This window comes from Aspergillus bombycis (assembly GCF_001792695.1).
Source record: "Aspergillus bombycis strain NRRL26010 chromosome Unknown contig00167, whole genome shotgun sequence".
NCBI classification, from domain to species: domain Eukaryota; kingdom Fungi; phylum Ascomycota; class Eurotiomycetes; order Eurotiales; family Aspergillaceae; genus Aspergillus; species Aspergillus bombycis.
The window spans coordinates 111-15075 of NW_019170169.1; the positions used below are offsets into that span (position 1 = coordinate 111).

General features: G+C 44.4%; 4 protein-coding genes across 4 annotated transcripts; 3 read left to right on the top strand and 1 right to left on the bottom strand.

The window, feature by feature from the left end:
• Nucleotides 1-2245: 2245 nt before the first annotated feature.
• On the top strand, nucleotides 2246-5445 carry ABOM_011249 (alanine--tRNA ligase; the record flags this gene model as incomplete). Its single annotated transcript, XM_022538377.1, has 6 exons — nucleotides 2246-2339; nucleotides 2397-2542; nucleotides 2611-2637; nucleotides 2710-2745; nucleotides 2806-5214; nucleotides 5272-5445. 6 exons carry the CDS (start codon nucleotides 2246-2248, stop codon nucleotides 5443-5445), a joined length of 2886 nt encoding a protein of 961 aa, XP_022383676.1.
• A 3923-nt stretch (nucleotides 5446-9368) lies between these two features.
• On the bottom strand, nucleotides 9369-10767 carry ABOM_011250 (DUF3844 domain-containing protein; the record flags this gene model as incomplete). Its single annotated transcript, XM_022538378.1, has 4 exons — nucleotides 9369-9959; nucleotides 10011-10154; nucleotides 10215-10390; nucleotides 10443-10767. 4 exons carry the CDS (start codon nucleotides 10765-10767, stop codon nucleotides 9369-9371), a joined length of 1236 nt encoding a protein of 411 aa, XP_022383683.1.
• Nucleotides 10768-12022: 1255 nt separating this feature from the next.
• On the top strand, nucleotides 12023-13412 carry ABOM_011251 (uncharacterized protein; the record flags this gene model as incomplete). Its single annotated transcript, XM_022538379.1, has 4 exons — nucleotides 12023-12144; nucleotides 12199-12524; nucleotides 12577-12718; nucleotides 12770-13412. 4 exons carry the CDS (start codon nucleotides 12023-12025, stop codon nucleotides 13410-13412), a joined length of 1233 nt encoding a protein of 410 aa, XP_022383684.1.
• Nucleotides 13413-14225: 813 nt separating this feature from the next.
• On the top strand, nucleotides 14226-14860 carry ABOM_011252 (DsbA family protein; the record flags this gene model as incomplete). Its single annotated transcript, XM_022538380.1, has 3 exons — nucleotides 14226-14615; nucleotides 14673-14720; nucleotides 14783-14860. The coding sequence occupies 3 exons, from the start codon at nucleotides 14226-14228 to the stop codon at nucleotides 14858-14860; spliced, it is 516 nt and encodes a 171-aa protein (XP_022383685.1).
• Nucleotides 14861-14965: the final 105 nt, after the last annotated feature.

Genomic DNA, 14965 nt, shown 5'->3' on the forward strand with positions numbered 1-14965 from the left:
TAGCTATTTTTAAGATTTATATTAATTTAATTTATTTATATTATCTAATAATTGAGTATATATATTTAATTAATCTAGTCTTTTTATCTTGGACTATTTATTATAGTATTGTCAATATTGTTTAGATTATATTGGGTTATCTCTTATAACTGATTATTAGTAGATTCTAGTCAACTGAGTAAATTGTCTCTAATCAAGATTGCTAACTGGTCGCAGAGTCCTTGGACAGATATCTGGGTGTAATATAGAACTAATTATCTAAGTATATCTCAATATACTACAATTATATTACTCTACTAAATAGAAAATTAAATAGATTAAAATAGAGATAGAGCTATAGAGAGAAGAAATTACAGGCGGGTATAGAAAACAGTACAGATATATATCTCATTCTTCTGCATAACGCCAAGAGGGTAGTTCCCATATATAATAGTAGATAGATAGTAGCATACTAGTTCAAGTATTAGATTTTAGATAGCTATCCTCTCTAGTTAGCGAGACACTGGGATTATAAAAATGCCATTTGCAATGGAATACAGAGGTGGCCGAGCTGCTTATACGTTACGTTACGTATACTCCGTACTCGCACAAGTTATCTATGATCAAGTGGCGGATAGCTCTCTAGGGCATATCTCAAGCCGTTCTACCTCATGTAGTGAGAGATATCCTTTTTCTTTGAAATATTACTACTATCGAAATGTTAGATCTTAACTACAAAGCTGCTGCCATTAAGCAATCGGCAGATAATAATCATTTACAGCGAACCAAAAGTTTAATCCAGCTTCACCTGTACCTGAAGGTTGAGCACAGTCATTGCGCCCGCAGCACTCCTATAAGATATGAGATCAATATCCTGACATTACCTGCTATGAATGTCTATGCAATAAACATGTATCGGAATACTTAGAACATCCATTACCTTGACATTCTGAAAACTGTAATATAAGAGAGCCCATTGACCATCTTACTGATAACTCCCGCCCCTAAATATATAGTAGTCTTTTGCCCCCCACACAGCTACCATCATTTGCGGCAAGGATGTGTGGGTTAAGAGACAAGAGGGCGAAGAGACTTTCAATGTATCTATGCGACATAGAGTAGCCGCGTAAGTTTATATTGTAATGGCCCAGTTAGACCACTAGGTTGAAGAGCGAAAGACAACAAATTAGGAAGGTAAGGATTAGAATTCCCTATACCCCAGCATCTATCTCCATTGCATCCCCGGGATGACGAGTATTGTTTGAATTACTGGGATCTGTGACCGTTCCAGAATACGTAGTGCTATATGCAGAGGGATGTCGCCCACATTGAGTTGTCCTAGCCCGTTCCCTTGTCTCAATCAGGGCCTTACGCACAGTGTCTCTTTCCTTCGGTACCGTCAGTGATGCTGGTTCTCTGTAGAGGACCAACTCATTGCACATGGGTTTTGCTTCTGTGGCGACGAATGTCGGGATTGCTCTCAAGTTCTCCACGATCCCGGGCAGGAATGTAATGGAATCACCGGGAAGCTCAGTTTCTGCTATCTCACGTTCAAGATCATGAATGTAAACAGTATGTTTCGTGTCGTCCAATATCATCAAGTCATTTAAAGCCGACGAACCATGTTGACCAACGTCAAGATTGTCTCTGATTTCTCTAGGGGCAGGACTAATTGCTCGAGGACCTGAAGTTGCGATGTTCGTTAGAGGATACGGTAAAAGTGAAGCTAAGAACGGGAAAAAAGATTAAAAAAAAGGGGGGGGGGGGGGGGGGGGAAGATAGAGGTAAGGAATTCCGAAACAAAGGGCGGCGACAGGAGAAACAGAGAATAAGCCAAGGCTATGGCAAGACATACCAATATGCAAGCGACCAAACTTTTTAGCTAGAGGCTGATCTCCATCAGGGTCGCTCTGCGCGGGACGCTTTTTTCCGTGATAAACTCCCACATCAGGATGCTGCGCCATCCAAACCACAAACAGCCAGGTAATCAATCAGAGAACTTTCTGCGGAGTAACAAGAAGAGTTTATAATCTACCATCTGCTATCCTGGGCATGAGTGAAGTCAACCTGGTGCAACTAAATGCATCGCTGAGAGGGTGGCTTGATGCGAGCCCCTAAGCTTTTGAGGGATGGGGAACTGGCTTTGACTCATCTGCTGTCGCCCTTTAGGTCAAAACCCAGAACATTCTACCATCTTCACACTTCCCCTCCCCCTCCCCCACATCGAAGTGCGTTACCTGCAAACACCATCTCACCATCATTCACAATGAATTCAAATATACAAAGCAGTCCTGAGTGGACTGCAAAGTCTGTTCGGGATGCATTTATTCAATATTTCCAGAAAAATGGGCATACTTTCGGTATACTATATACAACACATTATATTCTCGATCTTTTGCCAGCTAACATCGGGTCAGTTACATCTGCTCCTGTGGTTCCTCACTCGGACCCAACATTGCTTTTTACAAATGCCGGGATGAATCAGTTTAAGTCGATTTTCCTGGGCACCGTGGATCCACATTCGGATTTTGCGAATTTGAAGAGCGCAGTCAATACCCAAAAGGTTACTACATGAAAATCATTAGCCCCCCTCTATCCCATGAAAGTCGCACAACTAATTTATATTCATAGTGCATCCGTGCTGGTGGTAAGCATAATGTAAGTGTCAAAGCCAGGACAATGTTTTTACTTTTTGTTTTTTTGGCAAGAACCTGACCGTAGCGATAATAGGATCTGGACGACGTGGGAAAAGACAGTTATCATCATGTGAGGCGATCTGATCTCATGCTATTATTATTGCACGTACTGATAGGGGACTTGCAATAGACCTTCTTTGAGATGCTTGGTAACTGGAGTTTTGGCGACTACTTCAAGAAGGAAGCAATTAATTACTCCTGGGAACTTATGACAAAGATATATGGATTGGATCCGCAACGACTGTATGTTACTTACTTCGAAGGGAGCGAGGAGGGTGGTCTCTCTCCCGACCTGGAAGCCAAGGAGCTATGGAAAGCAGTGGGTGTTCCGGAAGACCATATTCTCCCTGGGAATATGAAAGACAATTTCTGGGAAATGGGTGATCAAGGCCCCTGTGGACCTTGCAGTGAAATTCACTATGACAGAATTGGGGGACGCAATGCCTCCAATCTTGTCAATCAGGATGACCCCAATGTTCTTGAGATTTGGAATAACGTTTTCATTCAGTACAACCGTGAGTCGGACCGGTCTCTGAAGCCCCTCCCGAACAAGCATGTCGACACTGGCATGGGCTTTGAGCGCTTGGTCTCGATACTTCAAAATAAATCATCAAATTATGATACCGATGTGTTTTCTCCGTTATTCCAAACCATCAAGGACATCACTGGAGCACGGCAGTATCAGGGACGATTCGGTGTTGAAGATCCGGATGGAATCGACACGGCTTACAGGGTTGTAGCAGATCATGTTCGAACCCTGACATTTGCTATCTCAGATGGCGTCACACCGAATAGTGAGGGCCGTGGTTATGTGATTCGTCGGGTGCTTCGCAGAGGCGTTCGGTATGCCAGGAAATACTTCAGGGTCGAAATTGGCAATTTCTTTTCCAAGATTGTACCGACTCTTGTGGATCAGATGGGCGACATGTTTCCTGAGGTTAAGCGAAAACAACAAGATGTCATGGAAATACTTGACGAGGAAGAGATTTCGTTTGCAAAGACTCTGGACCGTGGTGAAAAGCAATTCGAACACTATGCTCAGCAAGCTAAGGCTAAGGGAGACGATAAGCTCCACGGTGCTGATGTATGGAGATTGTATGACACTTTTGGCTTCCCTGTCGACTTGACTCGTATTATGGCAGAGGAACGTGGCCTTCGAATTGATGACACTGAGTTCGAAGAGGCTCGCTCAAGAGCTAAGGAAGCAAGTAAAGGACAGAAAAAAGCTGCCGCCGACACCGTCAAACTGGATGTTCACGATCTTGGAAAATTGGAGAAAATGAATGGTGTTCCCAAAACGAACGACGCCGCGAAGTTCGATAGAGGGAATATTACTGCCCAGGTTAAGGCCATTTACCATGAAAAGTCCTTTCATCCCTCCACGGAACGGATACCCGAGGGGGACCAAATTGGGCTTATCCTTGATCGCACGAACTTTTACGCCGAACAAGGCGGCCAGGAAAATGACACAGGCAGAATTGTCATTGATGGACAGGCTGAACTTGAAGTTGGCGACGTTCAGCTTTATGCTGGGTATGTTCTTCATACGGGCTTCATGAAGTATGGTTCTCTCTCTGTTGGTGATGAAGTCATTTGTGAATACGACGAGCTTCGTCGGTGGCCCATCAGGAATAACCACACAGGCACACACATTCTTAATTTTGCGCTCAAAGAGGTACTGGGAGATGGTGTGGAGCAGAAGGGCTCACTTGTTGCTTCTGAGAAGCTTAGGTTTGATTTCTCACATAAATCACAGGTCACAGATAAAGACCTGGAGAAGATTGAGGATATATCGACCGAGTATATCCGTCAGAATTGCGCTGTCTACTCGCAGGAGGTGCCTCTCGCAACTGCCCGACAGATCTCAGGTGTCAGAGCTGTTTTTGGCGAAACCTATCCAGATCCTGTTCGTGTTGTGTCTGTAGGCGTGGAGTTGGAGGAGATCCTTAAGAATGTTAAGGATCCTCGTTGGGAAAAAGTTAGTATTGAGTTTTGTGGTGGAACTCATGTGCAGAAGACAGGCGACATTAAGGACCTTGTTATCTTGGAAGAAAGCGGCATTGCCAAAGGCATCCGCAGAATAATTGCAGTTACCGGAGAGGATGCTCATGAAGTGCAGCGTGTCGCCCAGGAATTCGAGAAGCGTTTGGACAGCCTTGAAGCAATGGCTCTAGGTCCTGAGAAGGAACAGGATGCCAAGCAAATCCAAGTCGACCTTAGCCAGTTATTAATCTCAGCAGTTCAAAAATCGAGGTTCCGTGAGCGCTTTGCACATATCAACAAGCAAATCATCGATTCGCAAAAAGCACAACAGAAGCTTGAATCGAAGAAGGCGCTTGAGGCGATTACTTCTTACTTCCAAGACCCAGAAAACCAAGACAAGTCCTGGCTTGTTGCTAGGCTTCCAATCTCAGCGAATGCAAAAGCTGTCAGCGAATCCTTGAACCACGTGAAGTCGAAGCTGCAGGATAAAACGGTTTACGTTTTGGCCGCGGATTCTAGCCAAGGCCGTGTCGTCCACGGCTGCTATGTGTCAAAGGTAATATCATCGCCCTGTACTTTTCGTCCAAGACTGACAATCTTTATTTCATACTAGGCCGTAACCGATCAAGGAGCTTCCGCGAGCGAATGGGCAGCTATTGTTTCTACTGCGGTCGGTGGAAAGGCTGGTGGCAAAGGGCCCACGTCTATTGGCAATGGTACTAACCCAGACAAAACTGACGAAGCTATCACCTTGGCTTCTGATTACCTTAGCAAGTTCAAGCTTTAAGCTCTGGATGCAGTCCAAGATTGTGATATTACTGGCTTGTAAGGACAAGGAGGGAAAGAAAAGTGTTAAGTGCTATAGATAGAGCCCAGAAAATCACTTACGCCTAAGAATATGGGAATCAACCTAGCGTCATATATTGGGGTTCGAACCGGTTTATTGATCAAGTATCACATCTCCCCGCACTGAACAATGGTCACGTCTTGATTAGGTTTATCCCTAGTTGTACGAGTGTTTTCAATCATTCGCACAACGTCCATCCCTTCCACTACTTGTCCAAACACCACGTGTTTATTATTTAGGAACGGCGTCGCAGTTGTTGTAATGAAGAATTGGCAACCGTTTGTGTTGGGTCCAGAATTCTGGACATGTCAGTATCATCACTTCCCCAGACTTTCGTACTGGGACTTACTGCCATGCTTAGTAGCCCTGGGCGATCATGCTTCAAAATGAAATTTTCATCTGGAAATCGTGGAGTGCCATAAATGGTACAAGAACCTGTGCCATCGCCGTTGACAAAATCACCACCCTGTATCATGAAATCCTTGATCTTTAATGTATTAATTAGCCCCAGAAACATAGCCCCGAGGATATGTAATGTACACACAACTCTATGAAATTTGCTATTCTTATATCCCTGTGGCCGTCCTTGGGGATTCTTGCTTTCTCCTGTGCAGAACCGGCGAAAATTCTCTGCTGTTCGGGGCGTGATACTGGTAAAGATTTCCATCTTGATACGTCCCAGTGACTCTCCTGTGAGATAATGTATGCTCAGCCTCTATAGATCTTATTTGGTGAGGTAGATATTCCAGCTCCATATTCTGTATTCCATAGCTACATATCTTTAATTGAGTTGTGCTGGTGAAACCAGGCTAGGAATCCCTCAGAGCGGTAGGATCTGCAAAAGGTTGGTGTTTCTGAATATTATCTTCCGCACTTACCACCTAGAGTGATGTCAAAAAAGACAACAGGGTTGGAATTCTCAGTTGAGCTTGTAACTTGACTGTCCATTTTGCAGATTCGCACTATCGAGAAACCATAAAACGGTTGGGGGAATAACGATGGTAGTGTGATAACGTAAAACTTGCTGGTAGGTATATATCTAGGTACACAATCGTGAAAAGCCGCATGACTCCATAGAACCCCACTTTCAAATTAGCTTATTGGATTAGAGGAAGTCAGAGAATATACCGTCTCTCGTGCACACGGGTCACTTCAATCGTTACAGTATAACAAAATATTTTCTGTCAAATCAATATTATTTCGATTTATTACCGAAGCATTCTGCCTCGGGTATGGCTTAGTGTACTACATGTTTAAAATATGTACAAGGCGATATGAAAGATATGATAGGAAAGTACTCCAGTAGTCGCTAAATACGTACCTAGGAGTTACCTTTTTAACTTTTGTAAATTGTTGTACCCCTCATTGCTACAAGTACTGTACAGAGTACGGAGTGCTGCGGGACGAAATCGAATGTTAAGGGTACAACCTTACTTCGTACTGCAGAGTAGATTATAATGAGCCACCCCGTGACCTGACTGCTCAGCCATTGGTCTCGGCCACGCATTACCAACATTACCACCCACCTTAATGTGGAGTATCGCTGTCTCCATCAACGGCATTCTAGATTCAAATGCGATATACGTCCTAGGTTTACAATAGGAACAATTCTTTCAGCAGCTCCGGGCGCAGCTGCCACCAGTGATGATCCACCGCGTTCCCATTTTGGTGTGTGCCTTGTGTCGCTACGCTGATGAATCGGGTTGCTCCCATCGCTTTTGCGTGTTAGAGCCATAAAACCGTTACAGTGCTCCAGGGATAAAGTTAATCTAGGTTGTTGATTTCTCGACGACATCTCATGTCAATATATTCGTGGATTCCAGATATATCACTGCCTAACAATCGAGAGCGCCGGCACTGTTTACTGCGCTCAACCCCTTCAGTATCATCACGTCTTCGTTTGTCAAGATGGCCTCCACCGCAACAGGTTTACAACCAACTACCACCAGTACTGATCACAACGGAGATGATAGTAGCTCAAGTCCCACAAGTTCACCCCTCTTATTCTTTGTTGCCCTTGGTTTCGGTGTTGTGTTCACGAACCTGTGGTATGTCCAAGCTTGCATTATGTTTGAGATGTACGCTAATCTTGTCGACCACTCTTAGGATTATTGTTGGGGTAAAGTATTGTTTCAGATATAACCAGCGAAACCGCCAATTACGCAATGAGGAAACGGGTGAACCGATAGATTTAGTAACCATGCCTCGTCCACATAGGCGAAGGAGGGAGAAAAAGTTGATGAGTATGGATGAAGTTAACGAACGGTTTCCACTTATCAAATACAAAGTGTGGAGATCTTCGCGTGCGAATGAAGGTCTTCCAACTGAAGGTGGAATATCGGCGTCAAATAGTAGGCCCCAAAGCTTGAAAGGTGAACACGATGTTCTATCTACCACTATTGGGGCACACTCTTCCACAACAAATTCACAAATAATAGGCCACCATCGATGTAACTCGACCACGTCACAGTCATTTATACCGGTTGAACATGCACAGATGGCCTCATCGCAGCCGCAAGAGAAGGAAAGCGCCGATCAAGCATTTGCTGTAGTGGCCGACACCACCCATGGCTCAGAGACAAAACAGTTGCAGAGTTGTGATTCTCTTGAGGATGACGAGGATGTCAATAATCAAATTCGCACTGCAGTACCAGCAGAACTTTTGCCCAATCCAGGCGATTCGTGTGCAATTTGCCTTGACACAATCGAAGATGACGATGACATACGTGGGCTTACATGTGGTCATGCTTTCCATGCATCCTGTGTCGATCCGTGGTTAACGAGTCGAAGAGCCTGTTGTCCCTTGTGCAAGGCTGATTACTATATTCCAAAGCCTCGCTCTGATCCTGGCGGACAAACAACTAATGCAGAACGCTCAGGCCGTCGTAATACAACACGATTGGTCGTACCCCCACAACCACAATCAGTATTTATAGGAGGGCGTGTTAACCCATTTCGGAACCCCCTAGCTATATCGGAGCGACAGGTTCCATTGAGAAATGGAACCCAATCGTCCCGGCCAACTGCACCACGTTTTTGGCAAATACAACATCACAACTTTCGGCCTACTAGTAACCCGTCAAGCTCAGCCCCAGAGCCTTCGAACCGAAATTGGAGGACTAGATTCACGCCTGTTCGGTCGTTGGATCTTTCTTTTCTATCTTTTTCTGCTCGGAATCATTCTTCAAGAGAGAGCATGCCGCAACCGACGGACACTGCTCGCTCTACGGCCGATCGGACACCTGGCCAGCTGGAAGCCCAGTCCAGCGCCTGAGTAGCCTCATAAAATATGTGTTGCAGCTCCCCTATCCAGTTCACATAAAACGTTGCCCTTCCTCGCTTCATGGCATCTGGAATGCCAACGGGCAACGGAACGATTATTTACAGCGTGCAAGGTCACGCGAAGACATGAATATCATTCTGTATAATACGTTGAAGTACCCCACTATTCGAAAGACAACTTTGTCTTACATATGAAGGATGTGTAAAGTCCCTGTTTAGGCATCTACATTTGTTCCAGGCTGTTGGCTTAATGTCACAAGTCCTCATGAATGTTATTACCCGTGGCGTGGTGTTAATGGCGCGATGGTTGCAAGGTATTTCAGATTTTCGGGTTTTCAAGTTGTATGCAAGGTAGTTGGTTACCCATTGAGAAAGCTTGCTGTCTCTCACTCTTCCCCCATTGTTTATTATTACTTGTTCTAATGTACATCGTGATGATGAGAATACCAATGCATATACCAGGAAAACAAAGCTTTGTATCTTAGGATAGTATCAGTTCTGAGTTGTGTTAACCAAACCGCATTGACTTCAAGAGTCCGCATCCTCAAGACGAATTGAAAAGAGGTTTTCTAATATTGACATCATTTCTGCGCTTTTGCGGGGCCAACTCCAGCGCTTATAACACCTGGTAACTCATTCTGTCCAATATGAAACAACATCCCAATAGCAGTACCTGCCGCCATGACCACCAGTATACTGATACCTGCAATCAAGAAGAAAGGGGAGCTGATATCTCGTTTTTGGCACGCAGACCCTCCCCAATGAATCTTTTGGACAGTACCATCTTCTTTGGTGACGATGGTTGACTTGCATTTGCAGGCGTAGCAGTCGCTAGCGACCTCGTCGTTGGCTGACCCGGACTTTTTATAGCAAAGCCCATGTCCAGAGCAGCTATCAGTTGCCACATTGCACGAAGAATTCGAGGTGAAACAAACTGGATGTGTTTGCCTCTGGAGCGTCGTCATAACTGCCGCACCAGTCGATCTGACAGCAGCTTCCTGTTTCACGGCCCCTCGAGGGTTCACTCTACTTTTCGAGCTTTGACCTTGGCTAGATCTAGGCAGAAGGACTGCTGTGATTTGTTTGGCTTCTGACGAAAGAGAACGTAGACCATGGAGAGCAGACGTCAGCGAGTCAGCTACAGAGCCAGAGCCCACACAATCATCAGGAAACTGCTGTAAATCAGTAAATACTTCGCCAAGCTAACTATTATAGGAGCGTACCTGCAATGACATCTTCAAGACTGCTGTCAAGCTCTGCTCGTCTACCCACGTTTCCGCCAGCTTCACAATGCCGAGAAGCTCTTTGCTGAATACATGGGCTACTGCTTCGAATGCAGAGCCCTTAGGAATGCAATTTTCAATCGTCTACAGGCAGGTCAGAGTTAGCTGTAGCAAAAGCCCCACTGATAGCCATCTCTTTCTTACTTGAAGAACATCGGAGCTTGTTTCGACTCCGCCATCGAATTTACAATAGTTCTTTGTGGTCACAACATAGCCGTCAGAGTTAGCCTCTGATGAGTCGAGGAAACCATCAATTATGCCATTGGCCGAAGGGCTACCAATCATGAGGTCTCCTTGATACCTTTGCTGAACAGAAGATCCTTGTAACAGCTCGTCAGCTGTCTTGAATAGCGACGATCGTTTTTGACATACCAAGTCCCAGCTCTAGCCCTTCAAGAATCACAAGGCTCCTAGTAACATCCTTATAGTCGATATCACCGCCAAACAACGGACGTGGCAAGCCACCATATCTGTCCAAAAGCTCAACTATGTCTTGATCCCACTTTCCCAGAGTCGAAGCGGTAGGTACGTTCATTCGGAGCTCCAAGAGATGTCGAGCTACATCATCAGTTATCACCGGAGCCTTTGTGTTTTGCCATGGTGAAGATGGGTCGAATGTGAATATAGAAGCATCCAAGGCTCTGGTTCCGGATGCGACTGCTAATGACAGACTCAAGAAGCGAGTGAGCCGATGCATGCTGGGCGAACGAACTAGCAATTAATCGCTTGTGATGATAAAAGCCTTGTGAGATTAGATGACTGACAGCTCTATGGACTTTCAGCGTACACCTTTTGGTCAGGAACTGGCATTTGAGCGTGAAGTAGACGAAGCACCTGCACCATGTACGGGTAGTAGCTACTCCGTACATTACTTCAGCTCTTACTAACCCCAAATTATACTAACGTAACTGGTAAGCAACCCGGTAATATAGACAACCCGGTAGATGCTGTATTCCATACAAAATAATATAATTTTGAACACCAATATCTCAACAAGCTTATATTCGATATACTTAATAACTTGATATAGTATTTGTATAGATAATCTTTATATATATATATATATTGAGTATCTATAGAAATAAATTTCTAGAAATATAAATTACAGCTATATACAAATAATACTATAAAATACAAGTAATTTATATTACTCTGATAATAAATAATTATTAGCATCTATAAATTAAATAGCTTATTCTTATAGTATATAATAGACTATAAATAAAATTATAAATATCTGGAATATATATTGGTTAAGATATCGATGTTTAAAAATATGCCAGTTTATATGGAATACAGCATCTACCGGGTTGCTTACCGGCTACGTTAGTTAGTTACTAGTACCACTTGTATTTGAAATTTACGGAGTAGGAACATCTAGCAATCGTGGCTCATGCATCAAATATATACCATACCGCCTGGAGAAAAGCCCAATAATGAACGACGTACAAGATTTTGTAAGGTATAAAATACCAATAACAGTAGGCGGTCTCTAAAAGTTATAAGCTATACAGCATTTAGGTATTCTGAATTTCAGTTACCTCCCATTGTATCTCAACTGGTCTGTATCACGTGTTGAATCTCGGGGCACTTGAAGTACTCCGTAAGGACGACTACGAGTAGGTATACGGGGAAAGTTCAAATGTTAGGCTCCTTCAAGATTTGTCCATATTTGATCTCAATAATAGTGTACATACCTCCTCCGGACACCTGGTTTTTTCCTTCTCTTCTCTATTCCTCTTTTGCTTTCTCTTTCCTTTGTTTTCGCTTATGGAGATACTTTTCGTACGATCATAGTTATATTTAAGCCTTGAGTACAAGTCCGTACTCGTTCTTTCCATATTGCTCTTCAGTTATACTAAGGTAGGGGCATGCCAATTCTAGGACTCTGAGGAACGGGTAAAAGATATGCCTTCTTGTTGAACAGCTGCGCCCACACATGCGATCTCTCAATGTTTCGGTTCAGGCGATTACTTCCAAACCCTACATTTCTCTTTCGAATTAGCCCACCATTGTCTCAGACCTCGAATCTCAACAATGTGCGCCATGTCAAATTCAAGCGGCCGTGGATTAGGTAAGTAAATCTTCGTTGTACTATAGATATTTCACCCTCTGAAATATGCCTTAGGAAATTTTTTACCACGTTTTTTATTTATGGTGCCGCATTTCATTTGTGGAGTTCATTTGTTCTCCTTCAGTTTGATAATACGCTAGACGATTCCGATGCCACACAGGAAGCACTTCCTGGGAAGGCGGGTGTGGGCGAAAATCGAAAAGATGAGACCGAGGGGCGCCTCAAGAACCCTGCGAGCGGAACAATAGATTCTGATCCTGTTTTCATACCATTGGGCTGGCCACGATTACACAAAGGTGAACTATATGCAGCATCGGACCCGGAGTGGCAAGAGTTTGTCAAGACGTCGCGGGACCGAGAAAAGCTTCAATATCTCAGAGGTATGGCCGATTTAGTTGCATTTTAGTCCTTGGCTAAACATTGTTTGTGCAGATGAGCTGGCATCCATTGTTCAGAAAGATGCCTCCCAGTCTGAAGTACTATCGCGCGTGCTAGGGGGTCCCCTTCGCGTAACAGGGTTCTGGCTAGTGCATCATTTTCCATCTCGCGCTCCTCCTGATTATGGGCGCTCAGGGTATGTGCATTCATGATAGGACAACCCTTAGGATTTGCTTATGATGCGTAGGCTAGAATTCACCGACGGTGGCATATCGTGGGTATCAAAACCTATGTCTCTGGAGGATGGCGACCGTCTTCGGAGGTGTGTACAGCCTTTATCTGTGGCACTTGCCATAAAGGATGCCTATATGATCTTGGTGAAAAGACAACTTTCCCGGCTTAATATTACAGGTTTAGAGCAGGAACAAGCCCCAGGTACTTCAAGCCTACCGTCCCATAAGACGCTATCGTCCGAGCTTCAACCCCTGGACGGATTGCACCCCATGCATCAGTCTGAAACACAGTCGACCTCACCTACTGGTTCTCAGGAGGGCACCTTGCGAGACAAAGGTGGCGCCGACCTTCATCATTCTCTAGTTATCTCGACACTGCAACGATTGCCTTTACCAAAGTTTGGTCCCGGGTCTGATCTGTACGCAGCATCGTTAGCTTTTAAGATGCGGCTGAAGGACTGTTGGGCCCAAGAACTACACCGTCCTCGGCGTGGCGCGTTCTATTTTATCGGTCCTGTCGGCTTGAAAGGCCCCAGAGGGTTTTGCAGGGTTGAAGTGAAAGGTGAATACGATCCAGCAACGGCCAGTTGGTCTTTGGTTTCGATGCAGCTTAAGGATGTGAGCATATTCAACCAAACAGCGCTTGGTGGCCCTTAACCGGCTGCCCACCCTTTTACAAGGTGCATTCTGATGTAACTCAAGACACGGGACTTAATGTATGGAAGAGGTCTCTTTTTCAACTTATTTTATTTCCTGGGCATTCAAACTGTGGGCATTCCTCTCCATGCTACAGCCTCTCAGACGTCTGGCATCTAGGAGATTGAACGAAATAGGCATTGTGATTGTTCATGTTGCTGAGATTAGATCTAAGCTATACAGATATGCACGAGTAGGTAATGGGGTTCAGACGGTATGCTAACATGCTTATCAAGTAATCAGCAAGTATCGGAAAGGCCATTTCATTAAAATGCTATGCAACTATCATTACTGGGCTATGAATATGAGTAGCTTATACCTAGTAATCTGTTGGCTGTACTGTCTTTCGCGGGCCAAATGTGACTTGTTCAAGTAATAAATAATCAGTGTGATATGACGTAAGGTATTGATAAATTACCCCACCCCTATAGGGAGTACAGACTAAATACTTGAATACAATTATTGTCACCTCATCTCACATCCACAAAACAACTCAGAATTACAGAGAGCACCTAACCATATCTTTTTTTTTTTTAGATACAATCACTAATGGCTCTTCCCCCAAAATTTTCGGGCCAAAGATTGCGGCTGGTACTGATCAACACCCGCAACACACTCTTGAACTCTGTATGTTAGGCATTGGATTGACATATATGTGGTAGCTGATGATACTAAAAACTGAGATCTTGACTATACATGTCCTGTGAGTTCACACTGTCGGTTCTACTATGCTTTTCCATGTACGCTAAAACTTAGCCATAGTTCTCTGCAAAAATGTTCGATACGTTCTACAGCTCAGTCAGGCCTACACTTGAAAATCAATACCGTGGCAAACTGCAGGTCATTTTTCGCCAACATATCCAACCCTGGCACCCATCATCAACTTTAACGCACGAAGCGGGCGCGGCTGTTTTGAGAGTAGCTCCCGAGAAATTCTGGGAATTCAGTGCTGCTTTGTTCAAACAACAGAAAGATTTCTTTGATGTCAGTGTGGTTAACGAAACACGCAATAGAACATATGAAAGATTGGCAAAGGTTGCCGGACTTGTGGGAGTGGAGGAGCGGGAGGTGCTCAAGCTTTTGACCGTTAGCGACAAAGCTAGTGATGACGGGAAATTGAATACCGGCAACGATGTCACCGATGATATCAAGAAAATGGTCAAAGTAAGATATTAAGACTCCGGCGATATGAGATATATCCAATCTAACACAACAAATTAGGCAGGCCGTGCTGTAGGAGTCCATGTTTCTCCGACCGTATACTTCAATGTATGCCATTCCTAGTTGCGCGAATGTTAAAAGTGACCCGATGTACTGACACCGTCATCTAGGGTATCGAAGAACCGGGGATCAGTAGCAGCTTTACTGCTACCCAGTGGGGGCAATGGTTGGCCAAGAACGTGGTCTGAAAACCCCTTCTAGACAAAAGGATCCTGCAAATAGAATATATGAATGGCTGGAGCACAGTAAAACGGCCGTTATGGTGGCAGTGCGTGGTGGCTTAGTCGACAAAC